We start from the raw sequence: 25,098 nt of genomic DNA on the forward strand, positions 1-25,098 counted from the left end.
TACGGTTCCCGTTGGTGGATATGCCGGTCGGGTCCCGCCTCGTCTCTCTCATGGTTGGGCAGAAGAGGAAAGAAGAGGAATCCCATTGGGCGACGGTTGTTGCTATGGTAATAATCGACTGGGTGGAAGTAGGTGCTGGTAATAGTATATATAGGAAAGGCGGAAGGAAGATGGCGGCGGTGGTTTCGGAGTTGCTGCTTTTGAGCGATTCAAGCCGTTTCCGAGCAGACAACTTGCTGAGCAGCGAGGACTGGGGTGAATGGGAGAAGGAGGGGGCAGTACTGGGCCGAAGGAGGGGGCAGGGCCTATAGGCCTGGGCTATGCACGGGTTTCAAGGCTTGGGTTGCAGAGGGGCCCTGCTAATACATAAGAACACTCTGTTGAAAACTGTGGCTTTTGACAGGTGATATCAGGCCCGTGTGCAATGGAGTATATAACTTTCCCGCCAAGGAAAAGCTTCACCTGTTGCATTTCTGCCTGTCAGGCTCTGAATTGAAGTCTTGACAGGCAGAACGATAACGGTCTTGGTCGTTAAAGGTTGTAGCATAAGGAATTGACTATTTAGCAGGAAGGGCTTCCAAATGCGCTTTTCCATTCATCCTTAAGGAGTTTTGTGGTATTTTTTTTAATACCAGAGATCTGATTTTTTTTTATTAATATCAAATCTGATATGGAATAAGGAGGTGGTTTTTTCACGTTTTCAGTTCATAGCGTGCATTGCTTAAATGTTAGGGGAAACTTTATGCACTGCAAAATAAATAGATATTCACACGATGTTAAATTAACCTGGCACCAAATGTCTTATGTGGCATGATTACTTTATGCGGCAACATATTCTTTGTAACTGGCTTTATGTAAGTGGTATTTCCAGTTTTGTTCCGGCTTGGGTGGCAGCTTAACTTAAGTACCAGGAAATAAAGTTAGAGGAAGTGTGTACAACTGTTACTGATTTGATGTTATACTGATTTTTATCCGCTGTTGGATCCTTCCCAAGCACCTGCTATAGAATATAGAACATAGAATTCTTTATTGGCCAAGTGTAATTGGACACACAAGGAATTTGTCTTGGTGCAAATGCTCTCAGTACATAATAGAAAAGATAAGCAGATGTTTGATTATTGTTATTTAGAGATAACCCATGGTTGAGTCAGCTAATTCCTCATTCAGTTACATTTTGCTGCTCTCCCTCCAGATGCAGGTCTTTACAGCTGCTTGGATAATGATGGAGATGTGGCAGCTGAACTTTTCCCTTGTCTTGAACACAGCATTATGGACAGTAATGGTATCCCTTCTGCGGTGAGAATATCTTTGCTTTCAGAAGAATATTTTTTGCTTTCCGGTATGCCTCTGTGGCAGGACACACTTCTCAGCAATTTGAAGCCTTTCTTGCTCTTCCTCTCTCTATAACTTTATAAAAAAAATGAATTCAATAGGCTTTAGCATCTTGATGACTCCCATCCCTGCCACTTGGGCTTTTTTGTTTGTTCTAATGTGGCTTATACATTAAAAATGTGTGAATTAAAATGGGGCCTGGAAGATGTGTGGTGATGATTATATTCCCAACTTATAATGGCTGGCATGCCATGTGTACAATTTTGTATTGCATTTCCCAGAATGTTATCTCTAGCCCTGAAAGTCTTATTGAATTGGAACTCCAAACTACAGTAGTCCTCAATGTATGACCACAATTGAGCCCAAAATTTATGATGCTAAGCGAGACATTTGTTAAGTGAATTTTACACCATTTTACAACCTTGCTGCAGTTATCATTGCAGTTGTTAAGTTAGTAACAAGGCTGTTAAATGAATCTGGTTTGCCCATTAACTTTGCTTGTCAGAAGGTCGCAAATGGTGATCACATGATTCTGGGACACTGCAACCATCATAAATATGAGTCAGTTGCCAACTGTCTGAATTTTGATTTATGTGACCATGGGAATGCTGCAATGATCATAAGTGTGAAAATAGTCTTAAGTCACTTTTTTCAGTGACATCGTAACTGAACAGTCAGTAAATGAACTATTGTAAATCAAGGACTACCTGTATACCTCCTCAGTTACACATCCACTCACTGCCATCACACTCTGTTCCTCAGATAGAAGGAGAGTCAGACTTTTGGTTTCTCATAGATGAAAAGCTTTATTTTCTATATCTTTGTATTCTAGCAGTTCGGTGATGGGTTTGATCTGGACATGGAAACTATGCCTCCAGACCCACCTTGGGATCCTTTGCAAGAATCTCTATTCCCAGGTGAGTATTTTCATGAAGCTGCAGGGTAGGCAGGTTATCAAGAATCTGTTGTAGAACTGAGGATACTGTGTGGGATTTGGTGAATCTGATTAAGTGGCCCGTGATTTAGAAACATTTTTATAAGGCCATTAATTTTTAAGCTGTTGGAAGATTTTGAAGATTGTGTTTTCTGCAAAAAAAATTAAGATGGTATCATTCTGGCAATGATAAGAGGAACAGGATATTCATAAGTAAGAGATTTACATTAGGCTATCCTACCATCTCAGCTTAATACAAATGTATGTATAACCTGCCTACTCATTGCTATTTGGCAAACAGGATCAGAGACAAGTATTTCACATGTTAGAGATCCTAGATTTTATCTCTAGTACCTCCTGTTTAAAAATACACCTTTAGGAAGTCTTTGGTGAGTCATTGACAGCAGGAGGAGACAGTGATGGACAAGGTATCTATATTTAGTAGCAAAATTCTTTTGAGTGGGAGAAAAAAGAATGTTGTCTTTGTGGCCTGCTGCCTTCCCAGAAGCACCTAGCTGATCATTGCCCACATGAGCCTTTGATCTGATCCAGCAAATAGCTTTTATTTCTGCTTCCTATAATTGTTTTGGGTTGTGCAGAAATTTGTCTGGGAGTAGTTTTGTGCAGTCAGAGTTTAATGAGCAAAGTTTGTTTCTGTCCTGCATGAAAAAACTGGAGCAAGTTTTTCTAACTGATTGACAATTAAATTCCCTCTTGAAGGCAGAGCAGAGGAGATTCCTCTTTCCTGTCTTCTCCCCACCTCCCCATTTCTGACTTCCTTTTTGATTGACGCTGAAAGTTGCATGTGACTTGACAGTTTATCCTGTTGTCTGGGTATTATCTTGGCAGCAATATATTGCTTAAAAAGTAGATATGCTGCAGAACTAGTTAAAAGTCGATGAACTGCAAGCCACTTTCCCCCTAATTAGAATTCTGTACCTATCCAAATTTAATTATTAGTGCAAATCTACAGAGGCATGTTCCTAACTGTTCTTTAAGTGGCATAGTTAAGCTGCAAAATCAGATATTTAGGAGTGATAAGAACTGTTCTGGAAAAGGATTAATTGGGCAAAGTCTATTGAAGACAATAGTTGTGGTAGGTAGCAGCACATAGTTGTAGTATTACCGTGTTTCTCACATAATAAGGCCGGGCCTTATTTTTGACCCCGAAAAACCGGCTAGGCCGTCTTTTCGGGGTGACTCAATCCCCTTGCATCCTCGGGTGGGCGGGCGGCGACAGCTTGGATGTTCGGGAGACCTTCCATCACCGTTGCTTTTCCTTCTCCCTTGCTGCTGCGGCGTTACAGTAACGCCGCGGCATTTGGCGCAGCCATGTGCGGCCAGTCAGGGCTCCTCCCTGCAACCGGAGCCCAGAGGACACTTTCAGGCGCTCCTGTCGCCGCCTTCCCTTTGCCTTCAAAGGTAAAGCGAATTATTTTAAAACCTCCGCTCATCCCATCAGGGTCGCGCCGGAGCCTTGCGAGCTGGGCAGAGCTGGGAAAGCGAGCCGCGGATGTTTCCTGGTTCTGCCCAGCCCGCACGGCTCTGCCGCGGCCCTGGTGGGATGAGCGGAGGTTTTAAAATAATTCACTTTACCTTCAAAGGCAAAGGGAAGGCGGCGACAGGAGCGCTGAAGCCAAGCTACCAACAACAAAGGCAAATCCTCAAGGTGGGCTGGAGGGAGGTGGCTATGTGCCCCCGGGCTGCTTCAATGCAAGGTCCTGACTTGCAGCATCCTGCCGTTGCCGCCGCGTCCTTCGCCGCCCGCCTCCCTCTCTGACTGCGAAACTTGTGTGCTTCGCCAAACGCTCTGAGCGAGGCGAGCTCTTTCATACATAGAGAGGGGGGGGGAAAGAGGCCGCCCGCTTTTTATCACGCCGCCGCCGCACCACCGGCTCTAGGCCAAACCCCGGGCCTCGCTCGGAAAGCAAATACCGCGCATGAGAGGAAAAGACACGCAAACCCCCGGCACAGGCGCCCCGCTTGTTGACATGGGAAGGGAGGGGGTGGGTGAGGCAACCCTGCTGCCGCGGACCTCCTTTGAGCCCGCCCCGCCATGAGCTCCAACCAATCCACAACTTTCAAAGCTTCGGCGCCTCCCAATGGGGATGTTTGCCAGGAAATGGCTTCGTCTCCTCCACTCGTCCGTGCATTTCATTGCCCGCCCCTTTGCCCGGAGCCGGAGGGTTCTGGCCATGCCCCATCGTGCCTTTCAGCTTCAGGAGCCCGTGCGCTGTTTGTTTTTTTGCACCCCGAGAGTTACGATCCCACCTTTCCGGAGAGGGGAGGGGCGGCGCCCTCTCAACCCAGCGCGTCTCCCCCCGCGTGCGCTCCTCACGTGCTGAGCACTTCCTCCTGCAAATTACGTCTCAACTCTTCTCTCCCTTTCCTCTCTCTCCAAAAAGATTGCCATCGTATCCCGCCGACTGGGCTTCCAGCCACGTTGTGATCCACTAGTGAGGCTGCCATCTCGGATGGAGGCATCGCAGTCTCCCTCTCTTGCTCGCTCTGAACTTCCCGTGGACCAAAATAAAAAGATCGCCCACTGTCATGTTTGGAGCTGCCACTTCCGCGTTTGGAGCTCCAAATGGCGATGGCACTCCAAACACGGAAGCGCCAGCTCCAAACGTGGCAGCGGAATGGGCAGAAGGAAAGCAACAGCGGCGGGTGCAAAGGTGTCTGCAGCAAAGGTGTTTGGTGGGAGTAGGGAGCTCTCCACGCTCGCCATGATCGCCCGTTAGGAGCGGCTGGTGGCGAGGAATTCCTGCCCGCCGGCGCTCCTAATGGCAAGTCTCCGCCCTTCCCCCTTATTTTGCATATTTTAAGATAGGCCTAAATTTGCGGGAGGGGCTTAATTTGATTTTATGCCCAAAAAACATGCTGGGCCTTCCTATTGGTGGAGGCCGTATTGTTGGAGAAACACGGTAGCAATCGGCAGAGTGGTTAATTTCTGATCACAAAGTTACTTGTTAGTTTCTTCCATGCCTTGATTTTTGAATCAAGACAGAAGAAATGTGAATCTGTGGATAATCAGATTCTTTTATAATTCATAGAAGGGGGAAATGACCATGGCATTCAGTTCTTGGGTGAAACAAAGCAAGAAGTCTGACAGTTTCTCTTATTTGGGTTTGCTGTTGTAGAGTTTTACTTCACCTTTAGGTGTTATAAGCAGGAAGCATAGCTGCCTCATCATGCCTTCAGAGGGTTATAGAGCCTTTCAGGTGACAAGAATGAGAGATCTGCTTCATCTGCTGGCCCTGATGGAGGAAATTGGTGGCATGGTAGTTGAAGCTGAATGGGATTAGATGGCTTCCTTGGGATTCAGCACTTAGGGCTGGCCTTAGAAATTGCAGGTGGGGAGGACGGCTTCTATCTTATGATTTATATTGTTTTGTTTGGTATCCTACCGTGTTTCTCCAACAATACGGGCTCCCCCAATAGGAAGTCATAGCATACTTTTGTTGCTTACCCGGATATGGTGCTGCCTGCGTTGACTTCGGCGTTGGTGGGGCACTTCGTATCGGGAGATCTTCCGCCACCGTTGCTTTCCCTTCTCCCCGTGCTGCTGGGGTTTGGCACAGCCATGCATGGCCAGCCAGGGCTCCTCCCTGCAACTGGAGCCCGGCGGAGACACTCGGCTTCAGGCACTCCTGTCGCCACCTTCCCTTCGCCTTCGAAGGCAAAGCCAATTCTTTTAAAAATGACATCCTACTACTGGTACGACAAAGCCTCCCCTGCCCGAGAGGGCAGGCCAACCCCACGTGGGGAGGCGAATTTCCCGCGGCCACAGCGCAGGATCGGGCCACCCTGGGAGAAGTGCCCAGCCGCCTTCCCTGCCTGGCGCTAGGCAGAGCGCAAAGAGTTTTGCCTGGGGCGCCCAGCACAGCTGACAGGCGGGTCCTCCTGCCCGGCGGTGGAGCTCTCGCCAAGGCAGTGAGCGCCTCCCGGCCGGGCCCTCTACTCATCCTGCCAGGGCCGCGCCAGAGCTGTGCGGGCTGGGCAGAGCCAGGAAAGCGAGCCGCGGGTGCGTGCCAGGCTGCCAAATGAAAGAGCCGGGCCGACCTGAGCTTGGCTTCCTTCCCAAGTCCCTCCAGCCCGAACCCGAAGGGGCCACCAGGAGAGGCTGCCCAAGGCAATGATAGCACCCACCTGTCCGTGGACAGGGAGGCGAGGCGACGGCAGCGCTGCTTCCCTGGGCGGTGGGTCCGGCAGAGAGAGCCTGAAGCCGCCCGTCCTTTAAACCCCTCGCCCAGCCCATCCCCGTCCCCACGCATCTCCAAATGTGCCGGCAGCTCCAAACACTGCAGTGGCACAGGCATCGGGTAGAGGCGCTCACTTGGCGGGGCTCAGCTCGGAGGAGGACGCGGCGCAGGCCGTCGTCTTGCCTCCCTGTCCACGGATGGGTAAGCGCTATCACTGATGGCAACTAGTTGCAGGGAGGAGCCCTGGCTGGCTGCGCCAAACGCCGCGGCGTTGCTCTAAACGCCGCGGCAGCACGGAGAGAAGGGAAAGCAATGGCGGAAGGTCTCCCAATACGAAGTGCCCCACCAACGCCGAGGTCAACATCCAAGCTGTCGCCGCCCACCTGCCCGAGGATGCAAAAGGGGGGGGGAATTAAGTCACCCCTAGCCTAGCCGTTTTTTCGGGGGTCAAAAACAAATAAGGCCCGGCCTTATTTTGTGAGAAACACGGTAGTATGATTTATGTTGGTTATTTATGATGAATGTATTTTTATGATGGCTATGATCATGATTTATCACGTTGCTTTTATATGCCCTGAGAGCCTGTGCACTGGAGAAAAATTCCTTCTGTGTCCAGTCACACTTGGCCAATAAAGAATTCTATTCCTGTTCCGTTCCATTCCCTATTCTTTCCATTCTATATTCTATTCTACTCTACTCTACTCTACTCTACTCTACTCTACTCTACTCTACTCTACTCTACTGTGAGATTCAAAGAGGGAGTACTTAACAATCAGTTTCCTTTTGTCTTGGATCAGCAGGCTGGTGGTGAAAGTGTCTCAAGTCATTCTCATTTTTTTCAGAGTTGCAAGTCAAGTCTGAGCCCGTCTCCCCTGCCTCATCTCATTGCTCCGATTCATCTGTGGCCTCCTCCGATTCTTCTGCGGCAGGCTCCTCTTCGGCCGAACTCTCAGAGCAGGTAGGTCTTCTCAGAGACCTCTTGGTAGACAACCCCAGTGGCCAAATGATAACACCCATAAAGGTAGCTGACGATGAACGACCACAACTGGGGCCAGAATTTCCATGGCTAAGCAAGACGGTTAAGCGAGCCGAACTGATTTTATGACCTTTTTTTTTTTTTGGCCATATTGTTCAAGCAAATCACTGCAGTGAAATGAATCCTGCGGTCCTTAAGTGAATCTAACTTTCCCCATTGACTTTGCTTGCCGGAAGCTGGTTGGGAAGATTTCAATCTGGGCACACATGACCCGGGGATGCTGCAACTATTGCAAATACTGTACATGCCAGTTGCCAAGAACCCAAATGACACTGTTTTCATACACTGTAGCCACTGAAAATGGTTGCTAAACGAGCAGTTGTAAACTCCATGTACCCCCAGTTGTTTATTTTACAAGGCCCCATGATAGCGAAGAAAGTCCCCCCTTACTCCATATAACCAGTTTGTCAGATCCATGTATCCGCCATTCTTCAATGGAAGAAGAAGGGTGGTGGTGTTTGATACAAGTAATCCTTTTTGGTGTAATCTGAATATCTTAATTCTTGTATTGAATCTGTATAACCTGCACACGATTTTACAACTGGGGGACTGGAGCCCAGATGCCTGGAAGCTTGTCACCTCTTGGAGAGATAGCAAAAGGAGAAGGGGCCATAAAAATTTCAGCTCAGAAAGAAACTTCCTGGGAATCTCTTCTCAACTACCTTCCTAGAAAAGGTGTGGGGGGGAGAATAACATGTTGCTTCTTTGTATTGATGAAATCCACACGGGACTAAGAGGAGGGGTTCTAACTCCCTTTATCTAAGCCGCATGCCTGGAGGCATATTAGACCCGGCTATGAATACCACCTGGATATCTTCCTTTTTGAATAAAGAATTCCTTTTGAAATACCCAGTTTTCAAAAGTTCATTCTTATTGTCTGAACAGGAGAGAGTCTGGGCTTACACAGTTGGAGATACTAGTTGTCATCAAAAATTGCCAGAAATAGTAAATAAAAACAATCCCGTAAAACATATAAATGCCCTACTTTAAAAGGGGAAGGTTTTTTTTTTTTTTAAACAGATGCTTGAGAGGCATCAGAATGGAGAAAACTTAATGCTTCTGTTGAGACATTCATTTTTCTTTCAGGTCGCTGGACCAGATGATGTGATTGGAGTAAAAACAGAGCATCCTCCAACCCCTCCGTGCATGTTTGGAGATGTCCTTTTACCTCCCTTTGGAACTGTACACATAAACGTGGTCCCGGCTTCCGAGACAGGTATGCTGGGGAGAATTGTGTAGCAGCAAGCATTTAGTAACCATAGATAGACTTCAAAGCTTGCATTGGTGCTCATAATCAATGAAGAAGACACAAATTCTGGTGCTGTAGTGTCCTGTGCATAAAAAAAAAAAATCTTCCTGAATGTTGGCAATAATGGTAAAGGTAAATAATGTATAATGAACTAACCTGTTTGTTAGTGACAATATGCCATTTTCTTTTTGTCTGTTCTGTTCAGATATTATTTATCCTCCCCTTCTCTTTAGCTTTCCTGTCTGGGTGGGGATGAGACCTTTGAGGAGACGTTTCTCTTGATGGATACTTTGTGTGATCTCCATTATGTGAATTGCCCATGTCCCTGACTTCCACTTGAACAGTTTAGAAAGAGTTTAGGTAATTGCTTTTGCAAGAGAAACTGCCAGAAAATATTCCAGATCTGTAAAGCCCATTAGGAAAAAAAATGGGGAAAGATGTCCAAGAAAATGTCAAAGGAAAATCCTTTCCATATTATTCCAAAAAATTGAGTTCAAGATTCCCCCGCCCCCAAAGCTTCTCTTAGTTTATTTTAAGAAAGGAAGTGACATGCAAACAAGCACAAATATTAAAGTATTTGCTTTAAATAGAAAGAAACATCATGTTCTGTTCTTTTACTTGATGTCTGAGCCTTGATGTCCCCTACAGATTTTTCACATTCTCCGCGTTGCCCTTCCAGTTCTTGGCCTTGAATTTAGTTTTCTGAGCAAAACCAACATTTTGTATTTGCACATCAGCTTTTATAATTTAAATCGTAACAGTTAGCCCCTCACCCACACTAGTTGGAATGTTAGTGAATGTTCATGATTTGTTAGCAAAAATCTAATTTTCAATTAAGACTTTTTTTAGTTACCGTGTTAAGTACTTCTGATAACAGATTGCATAAATGTTATATATCTCCATACATATATATTTTATATGTTTTGTTTCCTTTTTAATGTTTCTTTTATAAGTTTGTGCATTCCTTTCTTTCATTTTTTTTTCGTTAAAAGGAAAGCTATCAAATGGCCTCATTTGAAGTAGATAAATAATACGGGCATAATTAGTGTCAGAACTGAAATCATTGAAAAAAGGGAGCAATAAATATATGATCTCTCATTTATTTCCTGTTCTGTTTTTTTTCCTCCTTCAGGGTAATAATAGCTGAGTCTTTCCCAAGTCAAAGTGGCTTCATCAATACAATTAATTGAGTAAGAGTTTAATAGATTCTTACAGGTTGTTTTGAGTGCTCAATTCTCTTTTAGGGAAACCAGCAGCTCCCAATAAAACAGAGAGCATCCTTAGTCGGAAACCCCCCATTCAACCAAAGCCAGTCGTGGTGACCACTGTCCCAGGACAGCCAGCCACCTCTTCCAGTAAGACCATCTTGTTGCAGTCAGTACCTGTAACCCAATCGCAGAGTGTCAACCCTGGAATCTCAGGTAAGCTGACCAGGAGGACTTTATTTTTGGACATTAATGGAGCAGTTTCCAGTAGCTGAATGTGTACAGACTGGAAACATCATATGCGATGGTTGATGGGTTTCTTCGCTTTGGATGGGTGTAGGACATTCTGAGGAAATAACTTTTGTTTTCTTATCTGAAGATTACGGTATATGTGAAGCAGGATTGTGGCTTTTTTTTTTTTTTTTGCCTTAGTTCCAGCACAGAGTGTTGTGATTTCCCAATCTGAGCTGCTGCATCTCCCAGTGTCTGGTTTGATCAAGGTTCAGTCTCCAGTGAAGGAGGTTCTCTCGCCTAAACCAGCCCCCTCAATCCCCAAGCCAGAAGCTAAAACTATCATCCCTGCGCCAGCACAGATAGGACCCTGCAACCAAGAGATTGATGTAAGTTTGAAATCCTTAGTTCCAGAGCGTTTTCTCTTCCAGCGACATCAAATCCTGGACAGATTCCAATAGAAGAGAATCTCTGTAGCTCGGCAATGAAATGTGAGGTCCTTGGAGCTTTATGAACTTGGTTTATTTGCCTCCAGATGTTTGGTAACATCATCAGTGTTGTAGTGAAGTTTGTTGTTTGTTTATAAACATTATCATGCCCTACCAATGTTGGTGGAGATGTGTTTTTTCCCGCCTTGGCAGTTCCTTGATTAGAATATTGTTTTCTGCTTGAAACAGAAATCAGGAAAGCAAACCCTACACTCACTGATGCTGATGATGGTACCTAGTCAGGTATTGAAATGTCTGCAAATAACCAAGCTCACTGATCATCAAGGACTCCACATGGGCAGTTTTACAGGCAGGTGATATCTGGAATAGCCATGGGATTCTGTTAATCTCCTACATTTTAATGATCTCCATAACAATAAGTACAGTAGCAACAGTTTGGAAATTTACAGTACATGTTGCTAATTGTTGTTGCAGGAGAGGAAACAAGATAAACAGGATAAGTTTTACTTAGTGAACAAATCAGAATATTGAACTAAAGTTCAGCAGAGATTCTGGAGGATGCAAAGAGCTCTATGTGACCTACATTTGATGCAAAACGTAGAACTGAATTTCAGAAAACAAGCACAGAAAAGAAAATGTGTCCTTTTTTCTTTTATACTATGGATATGAATATATTATTTTCCCTACTGATTTGTTAAAGATCAAGGTCTTGAAAAGGCAGCAGCGGATGATAAAAAATCGTGAATCAGCTTGTCAGTCCCGCCGAAAAAAGAAGGAATACCTCCAAGGATTGGAATCCCGGCTGCGAGAGGCCCTTGCAGAGAATGAGAGGCTACGGCGTGAGAATGCTCTCCTTCGGCGCCGGCTAGATGGTGTCCTGGACGAGGTGAGCCCTTCCACTAGGAAGGAGACTTGTGGCTTTCTTTAAAAAAAGCACATTGTCATGATTAGCTTCCATGTCGTGGGGATGCTAGCTGAGAACTTTTAGATTTTCAAATGGGGTATGCAACAGAAGATTGCTATGTTTGCTTACATCTACCTCACAGCTGAAACGCTGTGGTTCAGAATATTAGCAAGCTAGCCATATATCTCTGGAAAAATCTATTTTGGTTCATTCTCCACCTTTCTTTTTCACTGAGCTAGGGAGATTTCCTTACAGACAGATCTCGAGTTATAACGGTAAGTCAGTGGTCCCCATCCTTTCCAGCTAGGCCGCCTGATGTGTGTGTGTGTGTGTGTGTGTATACGAAGGAATGATTGTGCGAGCGGTGCGAGCGGCAGGTGCATGCGTGAATGTGCACAGCTCCATTTGCGCAAGCTCACACAAATTGAGCTTTGCATGCAAGCAAGAGGGCCTGCAATTCGCGTCAATGGAACTGCGTGTGCACATACGCACTCACCATTTTTGCGGCCTGGTTCAGAACTGTAGCCTGGGGGTTGGGAACCTCTGTCCTAAGTGAGCGCAGAATTACAGTTGTAGCTCATGCTGGTCATTAACCAGGTCAGCATAGGACTGACTCAATTTTGTAACATTTTTTGTTCTGATCATTAAGTGAATCTGCAGCCATTTACCACAGCCTCGTTAAGTGAACCTATTGTCTGCAATGGACGTTTTTGGCTGGAAATTGTTTATGAGGTAAATTGTGGTAACGTGACCATGGGAAGCTGCAAATGGCCGTAATGTACCGTATTTGCCGGTGTATAAGACGACTTTTTTGCCCTGAAAAACATGCCTCCAAGTGGGGGGTCGTCTTATACGCCGGCAAATCGGTATATTCTTCGCCTTGTTGGTGAGGAGGCTCGCTTCTCCCTCTCCTTGAGATCATAGCAGGCGCTGGCGAATTGCAAAGGGTTCCTCGTAAATTAGCTGCAGATCTCAGAGCGGGGACTTTGCATTCAGTTGTAGCCTTGAGCGTCGGGTTACCCGTAGCTCTGCCAGGGAGGGATTACGCCCGCAATCCGGCCGGCTCCCTCTCGCTGAGGTGGGGCGGAGGTGGGATGTGGGTCTCTACTACCGCTAAGGCTCAGCTAGAGGTAGCGCAGCTCTTGACCCGGCTTGCTCGGTTTCTTCCTTCCGTTTGTTTTGCTTTGCTGGCGATTTCACCTTTTGTGGAGCTGGGCGAAGGGACTGATCGGACCCGCCTCTGGAGCTTAGGCGTTACCCAGAATCAACCTGGTTTTCAGGCGCGTCCTTGGATGGACTCGGGAAGGCAGGTGGAGAGGCTAGAAAGAAAAAGGATCTGGAACTCCTTCTTTCCTGCCAGATCCCTGGCAAGCAGCGTTAGGTAAGACCAGGCAGGGCCTGGCGTTTTCCGAAAGGACTTGCCTGTTGAGTGACATCAGCTTCTGAACTAAAGCCCACTATGTCAGATACAATAAAGCAGAATGGGTGTCTTTTTCTCTTTAAAGACGAAACAGAGGTTGGGGGTGGGAAGAGAAGAAGGGGAGCAATCATGTTAAAACGACAACTTTCTAGATCCAGTCCCGAGGGGAAAGGAAAAACACAAACGCCTAATTTCCTTAATTTCACTGCGATTTCTCCTCTTTCTCACATCCCACATTGTCTTCTCTTGCTGCGGGGAGCAATGTCACCTTTTACTCTGGTATCGATGGAAAAGCAGGTTTGGCAGCGGTATCAAGTAAAAGACAAGTGAAAGGCTGAGGAGGATTGACATCAAGATCAACTTATCTTCATTATGGGCAGCTTTGCAGGGTAGTTCATATTTCAGTTCATATTTCAGTTCATATTTTAGCAAGCATAATTTAATGATAGTGGCTGGCAAGTCAAATCTTAGATGCATTGCTAAAATGGGATCTGCAAATGTGGGGTTTTCAGAAAGCTAAAGGAAGGGGAGTATGGGTGTGAAAATTTGGATATAATTAATCATGGCTAGTTTAAAACGCAACATTGCCACAATTAATATCAGAGTGAAAATTATGCTTCTGCAGGCCCTATTTGTATAAATGAAATTGTTTATGAGGTAAATTGTGGTAACGTGACCATGGGAAGCTGCAAATGGCCGTAATGTAGGTTGATTGCTGAGTGTCCAATATGTGATCAGGTGACCGGGGGCGCTTGGCTGTCAGAACTTCATAAGTATTTTTGAAGTATTCTTTTCATAAGCATTTCATAAGTATTTTTTTCTCCATTGTAAACTTCAACCAGTCCCTAAGCAACTGGCCAAAAAATGAGGATTACTGGTATTTTTGATGTCTTAAAAATTATACCATTTACAAAATTAATACGGTACATTAACCCACAAACCAAACAAATCACTTTAATATTATATATGAGTGCAGTCACCTAATTCCTCATTTTTTCTTTTACTGATAGGATATATAGAGAGTATTATTCTTTTACTATTGAGCTGGCCAGTTCTAGGTGCTTGTGCCTTCATGTTTTGAAACATATCCCATATATTTGGAGACCTTAGGGTCCTGTTGAGAATGCTGATATGACCCTTTTGTTCTGGCAGGTTTCATTTCTCCAATTCTGATGGCCGTTAGCAGGATAATTTAGGTGCACTATTGTAAGACTTGAAAAACTAGGTTGGGGGCAGATTGTCCTGGAGAAAATCTATCCATGTGGTCACTAAGAGCCAATATCAACTCGATGGTACAATATCACTCAGGATAACTTAGCAATTAGTTGCTCTGGTTCAGCATTTCAGCCAGGAGTTGGGAGAAGCCAAAATATTCAATCAGGCCATTCCATTAGAAGGAGCTGTAAATTTTGAATGCGATGTGTTGTGATGCCTGATGATTCGCCTGTCTTCCCATATAGAACAGCGACCTGAAGTTTGGCTCTGGGAACCGAAAAGTGATCTGCGTCATGGTTGTGCTGCTCTTCATAGCCTTCAATTTTGGGCCTGTCAGGTGAGACTTCCTGGCGCTTTGCGGGGTTCCTTTCTCAGCTTAGGTTGTGAGGTTGTGTTGCTGATCATTCTCTGTCTGGAAGCTCTTTGAAGTTGTTGAACTGCAGGGACAGTTCAGCTTCATCTGCTGTAGGTATGCATAGACAATGGTCCCTCAGACATGTCACTATTTGTTCAATAAAATGGCTCCAAAGGATTTCTTTTCATGTAAACCTTCTGAGAAGAATATTGCCTGTCTGTTGAACTCACTTCTATGGAGCTATATAGGAGACTATATAGGAGATGAGCAAGTACACATGAGGGTGGGGTTAAAGTTTAGAGTCCTAAGATTCCCCAAAGAGACCTAAGTCCAGCCCCCTATGAATTCCATTGACCCTTATCTAAGCGCCAATTCAGCTTGACTATTAGTAGACCAGATTCATGTCAGGCACAAGAAACCAGGAATAGGAATAGAATTCAGTTTATATCATGTTACCTATATGCAAGAATCTGATCTACTAATGGTCAAGCTAAATTGGTGCTAGCAAAAGCGCCAATGGAATTCATGAGAGCTGGACTTTGGTTTCTTGTGAGAACCTTAGGACTCTAAACTGATAACGTATTAACCCTCCCTGCTGAATGGAATTTAATAGAATAGAATTCCAATTCCAATTCCATTCATATCTTTATTGGTCAAGTGTGATTGGACACACAAGGAATTTGTCTCTCAGTGTACATAAAAGATATAAGTGATAAATCATGATCATAATCATGAATACATTCGTCATGCATCATAAGATACAACACTTAGTGATAGTCATAGCATACTAAATAAGCAATCAACATAAATCATATTAGGAAACTAAAACAATATAAATCATACAGATACAAACAACAAGGTTATAGTCACAAATAGAAAAGGAGATAGGTTGTAAGAAGGATGAGAAGAAGAATAGTAATACAGTCTTAGTAAATACTTTGACAGTGTTGTGGGAATTAGTTGTTTAGCAGAGTGATGACAATGCCCGAAAAACTGTCCTTGTGCCTAGTTGTTCTGATGTGCAATGCTCTATAACATTGTTTTGAGGGTAGAAGTTGAAACAATTTATGTCCAGGATGTGAGGGGTTTGTAGATATTTCACATCCCTCTTTTTGACTTGTGCAGTATACTGGTCCTCAATGGAAGGCAGATTGATAACAATTGTTTTTTCTACAGTTCTAATTATCCATTGAAGTCTGTGGTTATGTTATGTTATGTTATGTTATGTTATGTTATGTTATGTTATGTTATGTTATGTTATGTTACATTTATGTTGAAGTCATCTCCAACAGCCTACAGTATATTGCTGCCTGATTTTTTAAGCTTTTTAGTTTTCATTCATTTTCTAAATTAAAAGCTGCTTAATTTTTTTATTTTTAAAAATATTTTTTCTCACATTAGAGAATCCTGTGTTGAAGTGCTGTTCCATGTCTTTGGAGTCTGTAAACCCAGGGTGTTTCAAACTTGGTAACTAAGATGTGCAGACTTCAGCTCCCAGAATTTCCGAGTCTGCATGCTTCGCTAGGGAATAATTCTGGGAGTTGACATCTACCCATATAAAAAGTTGCCCAGGATTGAAAAGCACTGCTATAGATTTAAAGTCTGTATTTTTTTAAAAAATATATACCTCAGCTATGTTAATAATTCATTGTCCCTCTCTGGCTTCTTCCCCCTGCTCACTTTATGTTCTGGCAAATGGACTCTGGTCCCCAAAAGCTCAGCCTTTAAAGTGATACACATTTTTCTCACTTTTATTTGTGGCTTTATGAGAGTTTGCTTGGTCCTCTGTATCCTTGCACATCCCTGCTGCAACCCATAGACCCTGTTTTTTCTGCTATGCTACCTCTTTCTTGATAGTTATGAGAATACTGGACAAACTTGTGTCTTCTTCACATGATCTTGTCCCCACAGATTCAGGAAGAATTGGAGTGATCCAATAACTACTCCAGCCCATTTTTGCGCTTGATTTTTACAAAAGGATGGTAGTTTGGAGGCAGTTCACTAGACTATGTAGGCCAGGAATAATTCTGTATGAAATATCTGAGAGGCTGAGACCTGATTCCATGTTTTAAAATCTCTCCAGCATCACTGAGCGCAAAGTTGCCAATGTGTCTCAGCCCAAGCAGGAACCGGAGTCTGGCCCAGGCCAGAGGCATCTTCTAAGCATTACACAAGAAGCTCTTGAAATGCCAGAAGAGGAGCAGGAGGAACAGCAAGAGGAGACCCTGGCAAGGCCAGGCAAGGCCCAATTCAGGTAATTTGGATGCAGAAAGTGTGAGGTGAAATAATGTGCCAAGAGAAACAGCTGGCCGCAATTTCCCTACATTGTTTCTGAACTTCAGCAACTTTAAAGAATTATGGGAGCTGAAGTCTACCCATCTCAAAGTTGCTGAGGTTGAGAAACATTGATTTAGAGTGCCATTGATGCTGGAATGATCCTGGTTTTTTTGGTTTTCTTTTTTAAAGCTGCAGTATCTTCCTGCTCAACCAGATGAAAGACATCGTAATTGTAATGATATGTGGGAAGGAAAGGGATGCAGTGGCTCAGCTGTTAACTTGCCCCAGCTCCCAGCTCTTGCCCACCTAGCAGATTGAATACCTGCAAATGCGAGTAGATAAATAGGTATCACTTGGTGGGAAGGTAACAGCATTCTGTCCGCCTCGGCGTATAGTATAGTATAGTACAGTATAGTAATAGTATAGTAATAGTATAGTAATAGTATAGTATAGTATAGTATATACCCTGTTTCTCCAACAATACGGCCTCCCCCAATAGGAAGTCCCAGCATGTTTTATAGGCATGAAATGAAATTAAGCCCCTCCACCCAAATCAAGGCCTATATTAAAACATGCGAAATGGGGGGGAATGGTGGGGGGGCCTTGCCGTTAGGAAGTACTTTTGTTGCATACCCGGATATGGTGCTGCCTGCGTTGACCCCGATACAAAGTGCCCCACCAACGCCGAGGTCAACATCCAAGCTGTCGCCACCCGCCCGCCCGAAGATGCAAGGGGGGTGGAATTAAGTCACCCCCGAAAAGACGGCCTAGCCATTTTTTGGGGGCTCAAAAAAAAATAAGACCTGGCCTTATTATATGAGAAACACGGTAGTATAGTAATAGTATAGCATAGTAATAGTATAGTATAATGTATAGTATAGTGTATTTTGTAGTGTAGTGTAGTAATAGTATAGTATAGTACAGTACAGTATAAATAGACCATGGAAGTGTCTGCCGATAATGCTGTGACTCGCTTTGCTAAGCAACTGAGATGAGCAAAACCCCTTGAGTCAGAGACAACTGGACAGGGGAAACCTTTATTTTTATGTGGGAAGGAAAGTGGAAGATGCAGAAAGCATCAGAAGTGACCCTCTCCCGTTTTGAGGAAAGTTAAAATAAGGGAGGGAAAAGGCACTTTCAGTTCTGCAAGATTCTGCTCTTGTACCCTTACACTCGAAATAGTGTTAATACTCATGGTTGGTGCTTCTTGTCTGGACTGCCTTGAAGGGCTGACAGGAGTGCAGTTGTCTTTATATATATATATATATATATATTTTAAACGATGACTTACTTGTAGGACTAAATGCTCCAAGGGCAGCTTGCGTATTGTGATACTGATGCGGTCATGAACCAGCATGTCTGGCTAGGGAATTCTAGGAGTTGAAGTCCACACCTGTTGAGAAACACTTTGCAGCAAGTGGTTCTTGTTTGCAACTGAGGGCTGTGGGTTTCTTTCTGCCCAGCGTTGCCTGTTCAATGGCTGAGAATTTTGACCATACAGGTAGCCCTCCACTTACGACCACAACGGAGCCCCAAATTTTTTGTTGTTTAGTGAGACATTTGTTAAAGCGTGTTTTGCCCCGTTTTATGACCTTTCTTGCCACAGTTGTTAACTGCAGGTGATACGTTAGAAACCCGGGTGTTAACTGAGTTGGGCTTCCCCATTTGCTTGTCAAAAGGTCGCAAAAGGGGGTCATGTGACCTTGGGACATAGCTGTGGTCATAAGCATGAGCCAGTTGCCAGGCATCTGAATTTGGACCCCGTGATCTTGGGGATGCTGCAAAGGTTGCAACTGTGACAAATGTTCATAAGTCACTTTTTTCAGTGCCATTGTAACGTTGAACCAGTGGTGGTATTCTACCGGTTCGGCCCAGTTCAGGCGAATCGGTAGTAAAAAAAAATACAACCATTTGGCTGAACCAGTAGTAAAAACAAATGTCCGATGATCAGCTGGGCGACGATCAGCTGTGCTGCATGATTTAGATTAGCTAGAAAGCAGGAAATCATTGGATTTCTTGCTTCCTAGCTAATCTAAATCATGCAGCACAGCTGATCCCCCCCCTCACTGTTGTACTTTCCTCGGAAGGCTTCAAAATGTTTCTTTTTTCAGCGCCCAGGAGGCTTCCCTGAGGCCCAGTAGGCCAAAAACAGGGTGTGGGGGAGGGGTGCTGAGAAAGGGTGGGAAAAAAGCACCACATAGCCAGGCCCACTCAGTCACATGACCACCTGGCCACGCACACAGAACCAGTAGTAAAAAAAAAATTGAATCCCACCACTGCTTTGAATGGTCACTAAATGAACTGTTTGTAAGTTTAGTTTAGTTTAGTTTATTGTCACTGCACCTCGTACAACGAAATCAAGCCCCATCTTCAGTGCACATCATGACCATGAAAATAAACACAAACACACATCCTTCAACCCTCCCCACAAGTTGTGGACGACCTCTAATTTTCTCCTTTTCCCATGTTCAGGAACTTGTCAACTCCCTTCTCAGACATGAAGGACCTCATGTTGAGGGACCTGGACGAGCTGTTCCTCGCTTCAGATTGCCGCCAATTCAACCGCACTGAATCGCTCCGGTAGGTCCTGCGGAAGAAGTCGTGGATACTCCTCAGCTGTTAGTTTCGAGCAGTGATTCTCAATCTTGGCAACTTCAGACGGGCGGACTTCAACTCCCAGAATTTCACATGTTGAGGAACACTGGTTTAGAGGCTTGCAGGTCGATAAGATAATCCTCCATCGCTTCCTCTCCCACCTCCAGGTTGGCAGATGAGCTCAGCGGCTGGGTCCGACGACACCAGATCAACCGGCGGAAACCTTTACAAACTCGCAAAGCAGCTCAGAGCAACCAGGTGGGACAGGACAACGTCTTGAGGGGAAGGAAAATGGGCACTGAGAAGGACTCCCAAAAGCTGAGCAAGGAGTATCCGGTAGCTTGTGAATAAGAAAAAAAAAAAAAAAAGAAGGGGTAATTAAAATTTAAGACATCCTGGTGCCTGTCCTAGGCATCTCTCCCATCCTTATCTACAAACCATGTCTTTGGGATTTCAGGAGAAGCCACAAAAGAAGTCTCCGAGCCCTTCCCACTATGTTCCAGCCAGTCCCCCCAAATACCCCGAGGGGTAAGTTGCTCTTGTGGCAAATTCTCTTGCCTTCTCTCTGAGGATTTTGCCTAGAGTTTTCATCCCAAAGGGAAGATTGTAGTTTCTTCTACTCTTTGCTGACCACTTGTGGGTTTTCCCTCTTGTTTTATGTTGAAAGCGGTAAGATTCCTTACAGTAGTATCCAAGTTGCTCGTTCCACTCGGATGTGTAGCAGAGAAAATTATTGCAGTGATCCGTAGTGTGGGAGATCCTATCTCTTTTTTTCCAGTTATTTCAAGGAGGGCATAATTATCGTTCCCGCTTAGTTGGCCTCCTGAACCTTTCTTGAGACAGCTGCCAGTATGAAATAGAGTTGGAAGGGACCTTGGATGACTTTTAGTCCAACCCCCTGCACAGGCAGGAAACCCTAGAGAAATGATTGTCCAATCTCTTCTTAAAAACTTCCAGTGTTGGAGCACACACAACTTGAGGTAAATTGTTCCACTGATTAATTGTTCTCATTGTCGGGAAATTTCTCCTTAGTCCTAGGTTGCTTCTCTCCTTGATTAGTTTCCACCCATTGCTTCTTGTCCTGCCCTCAGATGCTTTGGAGAATAGCTCCTCTTCTTTATGGCAAATAGAAACATGGAAGAGACAAATAGTTGTCAAGTGCAGAAAATCAGGAATCCTGCCTGCAATTCAAAGAAATATATAGGTTTATTACAAGGTTAAGCTCTCTACAAGAACCTGAACTACTAACGGTCAAAGCAAATTAGTGGTAGAGAAAAGAGTCAATGGAATTCAAGTGGGGTGGATTTAGATCTCTTGTGGGCGTAAAGGGACTCGAGACTGATGACGTGTTTGACCCCTCCCTCCGCCTTAGCCTGATCATCTTCTACAATAATTGTTGCTCTCTTTTCTAAGCTATGTATCACTGAGCCCCCTTTTTTCTCTCTCCATCTCCATTTCAGGCTCCAATGTGGTACCCTACGTGCTTTGTGTCAGGATAGGGAAAGAAATGCTTTGTGTCTTGTTTTTTTCCTCTCCTCTTAGGGATTCTCTGAGACAGTTGCAGGTGTATCATCATCCCGATCATACAGAGCATGACTTCATGGATGCCATTGACCGCCGAGAGGATACTTTTTACGTTGTGTCCTTCCGCAGGGTGAGTGAAGAGCTGTCTGCATTCTTTCAGCCTCCCAAATAAACCAGTCCAGGAAACCAAGGATGAACTAATTCTACTTAATTGCATAGCTACATTAACAGAATCTTGAGCAAGCATGAAATTACAAATCCCCAGCTGTCTTTTTTCACTGCTTGATTGGGTTTCTGTTCAAGTTTCTTTCTCTGCCCCTTTTTCAGTTGTGGGCTTCCCCCATTTTTATCTGATCGTTCTCTAGGCCAGAGGTCTCCAAACTTAACCACTTTAAGACTTGTGGACTTCCAACTCCCAGGATTCCCTGGCCAGCATGGGAATTCTGGGAGTTGAAGTCCACAAGTCTTAAAATTGCCCTATTTGGAGACTCCCTGCTTCTAGGCAGCATCTCCTCCCTTCATTTCTCAAGGTTATTCCCACATAACCGTTACAGCAGTGCTGTTGAACTGCAGAGAAAGCTTTGTAAACAGTAGTTATTTTATTAAGTTTAGGAGTTGGTTTTATGAAGGCCGAGCCAGTGTGTTGGGAGTCCAGCTTTTGCTAAAACCCTTGCGAGGAAAAATTAAGATAGCAATATAGGAAACTTTCACATACTGAAGAGGTAGGCCGAAATTCTTGTGCTGAAAAACAGGCAACGGGAAGCATGCAGAGGGAGAGAAGCAAATAGGGAATTCCTTTTGAAGTGTGAGAATATGCCGATGTCTCTAGTCTCTCTAGGTAGGAAATAAATTATAGCTCCTTTAGAAAGCCAAGAACTTAAATGAAGGAAAGTGAGGCAAGCCTGTTGGGAAAGTTGGAGTCTCCAATGAGAAGCGGTGGTTCCTCTTAAGAAAATCTACTCTGTTTAACAGTGAAAATTCTGGGTTATACAGTATATCGTTTAGGTCAGGGGTGTCCAACCTTGACAACTTTAAGACTTGTGGACTTCAACTCCCAGAATTCCTCAGCCAGCAAAGCTGGCTGAGGAATTCTGGGAGTTGAAGTCCACAAGTCTTAAAGTTGCCAAGGTTGGACACCCCTGGTTTAGGTCCTTCTCTCCTCTTCTTGCTGGAAGTGGCAGAAGGTGTGGTTCCAGTCTCTGGGAACCACTCCAATTATCTCCTCGTGCCGAGGGAAGTTTCAATTTTACAAGCTCTCTGGTGCCAGGAGACCAATGCTGCTGGGTCAGTCATAAAGCTCACATGATGGGATGGAGTCAGGAGCTAAAGTGGGGAGAAGAGCGTAGTTAAGAGATTGGCTACCCTGGAATCCCCGAACGGGAGGAAGTGACAGAGAATCCTATAAATCAGAGGTCTCCAAACTTGGCAACTTGAAGACTTCCTGGCTGGAGAATTCTGGGAGTTGAAGTCCACAAGTCTTCAAGTTTGCCAAGTTTGGGGGCCCCTGCCATAAACCCTGGAGTGCTTATCTAGTTCTACTAGAGAGGGCAGTTCATCTTGTGAGATTCCTGTAAACAGATGAATGGCAATAAACACACTGCCTGGATCAATTATCAATAATCTGGTTCCTTACCTCAGGGGTCACCCAACCCCCCCAAGTATGTGGCGTGCCAGAAACCAGTCCAGGCAAACATAAAAGTCCCATCCGCAGGATGCAGGCAGCATGCGAAACCACGCCTCCCCCCCCCTGCTCTGGTCCACGGAAAAACCTCTCCACGGAACCGGTCCCTGGTACCCCAAAAGTGCCATTGCTGCCTTACCTGACACAGGTCTCCTTTTCTTCTTAGGACCACCTGCTGCTGCCTGCCATCAGCCACAACAAGACCTCTCGCCCTAAAATGTCCCTGGTGATGCCGGCCATGGCTCTGAACGGTAAAAGAGACCGAACCTCTCGGGGAGAGGCTGGGCTGCGGCCGCCTTCCTTCCAAAAAGTAAGGCTGCATTTCAGCGTCTCTTTTTTCTTTTCTTTTTTCTCCAGAGAGCCTCTACGGCTCCTCCCTGGGCTACGAAGTCATGATGCAGGTCGACTGCGAGGTCATGGACACCCGCGTTATCCACATCAAGAGCTCCACGGTGCCCCCTTTCCTGAGGCGCCAAGGCACCACCCCATCCGACAACCGCACCCAGCCGTCCCCGCCGGCCTTTTCTGGGAAAACCCCCCGCACGACGTTGCGGTCTCATCGCTCCACTCTGTCCACGGCACGGCGGCCTTCCCCTCGCACCCTCTACTTTGGGGAACACGGAGGGGGCTAGCGGGAAATCTGGAAAAGGCGGAGAAGACATTCCTGGAAGTGACATTCTTCCAACCAGGGACTTGGATGTCCCTCCCGCCCCCCCGCTCCTCGGGGCCACCCCTGCCCGAAAGACGGATGGGTATACCGTACGCTGGTTGGGCAGATCTGGGGGCCTCTCCTCTCCTCTCTCCCACCCCTCAAGCCTCTTAAAAAGTTCCTTGGTCCACGCCCAACTGCCGCTTCCAAGAAGGCTTCATTGGAGTTTTCTCCCACAAGGAGGGGGTCGCGTGCTGAGCTGCTGCTGCTGCTGCTGTGGGGGCCTGGGCCCGAGCATTGCCCCAAAGAAACCTCTGGCTCATCTCCTTGGGGTGGTGGGAGGCCAAGAGAGAGCTGGGTGAAATATAAGGGAAGGACACAAGAGGTGTCCACAACTACTGTCTGCAAGCTGGGAAGCGTGAAGAGTGTAAAGAAGGATGAATGTTCTCCTTTCCCCAAACGAGGGAGAGACTGAAAAACGAAAGTGTTGAGTGGGTTGAGTGTGTGTTGAAGTGTGTATGCTGTCCTCTTCAAAATTGCTCTGGTGGCACTTAGGCCTGCTGTCCTGGGTCCTTTTTTTGTGTGTGTTTGTATTTTCCCTAATTGTGGTTTGTTGTTTTTTTTTTAAATAAAGAATAGCTACAAACAAACTTCATACTTAACTCCTCATTTTTTGTTCTAATGTCAAAACAGAATAACCCACCAGCAAAACAACACAAACCAGAAAAGCAAAGTGCTGCGTTTGGTGTATTTGCAGGTGGGGTTTTGTTTTGTTGCTGTGAATCAGCCCTGCAATAATACACGTGCGATAAATATTTGTTGGAACAGCCAATAAATATATTCTGGATTAAGATTGAGCTCCGGTTTCAATATTCCTCCTGGGAAATCCTGCATCTTTTTACAATCAGCCTGACAGGTGCTTTAACACATTTCAAACCTTAAATATTCAGAAAACATTTTTCTGGTCAAAATCAGAAGCTATTTTAACTGTACCCGTTATTGAGAATATGTAGCTCCATTGATGTTTTTTTTCTCCTCAGTGTAAAGTTATAAGCAGGTTTTGGGATTTTACTGGTGAAATAGAAGATAGATGGTGGTAGAAGGAAAAGTGGAACAAACTGTCTAAAAATGTGGAGTGTTTGACAGGTTTTAGACAAAATTTCTTTGTCAATGAAATGGAGATGGAGAAAGAGATTGGAGGGATATCCTGTGCACTAATGAAGCTGGATACATATATACCGTATGCACAGGCATGTACTGTATTTCACAATGCAGGTAGTCCTCGACTTTTAACAACCATTCATTTACTGACCAGACATGGAAAAAAGTGACTGCTCTTACAAGTGTAGTATCCCTGTGGTCATGTGATCAAAATTTGGGCACTTGGCGACTGGCATGTATTTTACAAAGGCTGTTGCAGTGTTGTGCGATTGCCAATTGCACTTCCCGATCAGTTCCCAACAAGGAAAGTCAGTGGAGGAAACTGGATTTTCTTAAAGGCTGCAGTGATTCACTTAACAAAAATCATAAAAGAGGGTGTGTCTCATTTAACAACCTGGCTTAATGGAAATTCTGATCCTAATTATGATTGTAAGTTGGAGACTTACCTGTATATACAAACTACCAGCCTTTAAATCATTTATTAGAAAAATGGGAAATCAACTGCATAACCCATGTAAAGAATTTGAATATTCTAGTTGGCAAAATGTTCAAATACAGCTAATCCTCAACTTGCAACATTTCGTTTAGTGAATGCCCCAAGTTACAACAGCACTGAAAAAAAGTGACTTATGGCCATTTTTCACACTCATGACCGTTGTAGCATTCCCCATGGTCATGT

At 44.9% G+C, this 25,098-nt stretch overlaps 1 protein-coding gene across 4 annotated transcripts; it reads left to right on the top strand.

Moving 5' to 3' along the window:
* Nucleotides 1-108: 108 nt before the first annotated feature.
* Nucleotides 109-23,905, top strand: ATF6B (activating transcription factor 6 beta). Of its 4 annotated transcripts, none has more exons than XM_087952944.1 (16): nt 109-255; nt 1,193-1,296; nt 2,165-2,249; nt 7,311-7,426; nt 8,591-8,720; nt 9,998-10,174; nt 10,391-10,578; nt 11,339-11,524; nt 14,423-14,514; nt 16,616-16,786; nt 19,282-19,389; nt 19,572-19,740; nt 19,862-19,932; nt 20,947-21,058; nt 22,776-22,860; nt 22,967-23,905. In XM_087952944.1, exons 1-16 carry the CDS (start codon nt 171-173, stop codon nt 23,239-23,241), a joined length of 2,154 nt encoding a protein of 717 aa, XP_087809070.1. In that variant the 5' UTR covers nt 109-170; the 3' UTR covers nt 23,242-23,905. The 4 variants fall into 4 exon arrangements, with proteins under 4 accessions (XP_087809070.1, XP_087809072.1, XP_087809071.1 ...); XM_087952946.1 differs by having other exon boundaries at nt 19,572-19,662; XM_087952945.1 differs by having other exon boundaries at nt 2,168-2,249.
* The last annotated feature ends 1,193 nt before the right edge of the window (nt 23,906-25,098 follow it).

This window comes from Notechis scutatus, chromosome 2, assembly GCF_049901735.1.
Source record: "Notechis scutatus isolate UNSWTSFEM ecotype Mainland chromosome 2, rNotScu1.2, whole genome shotgun sequence".
NCBI lineage: Eukaryota > Metazoa > Chordata > Lepidosauria > Squamata > Elapidae > Notechis > Notechis scutatus.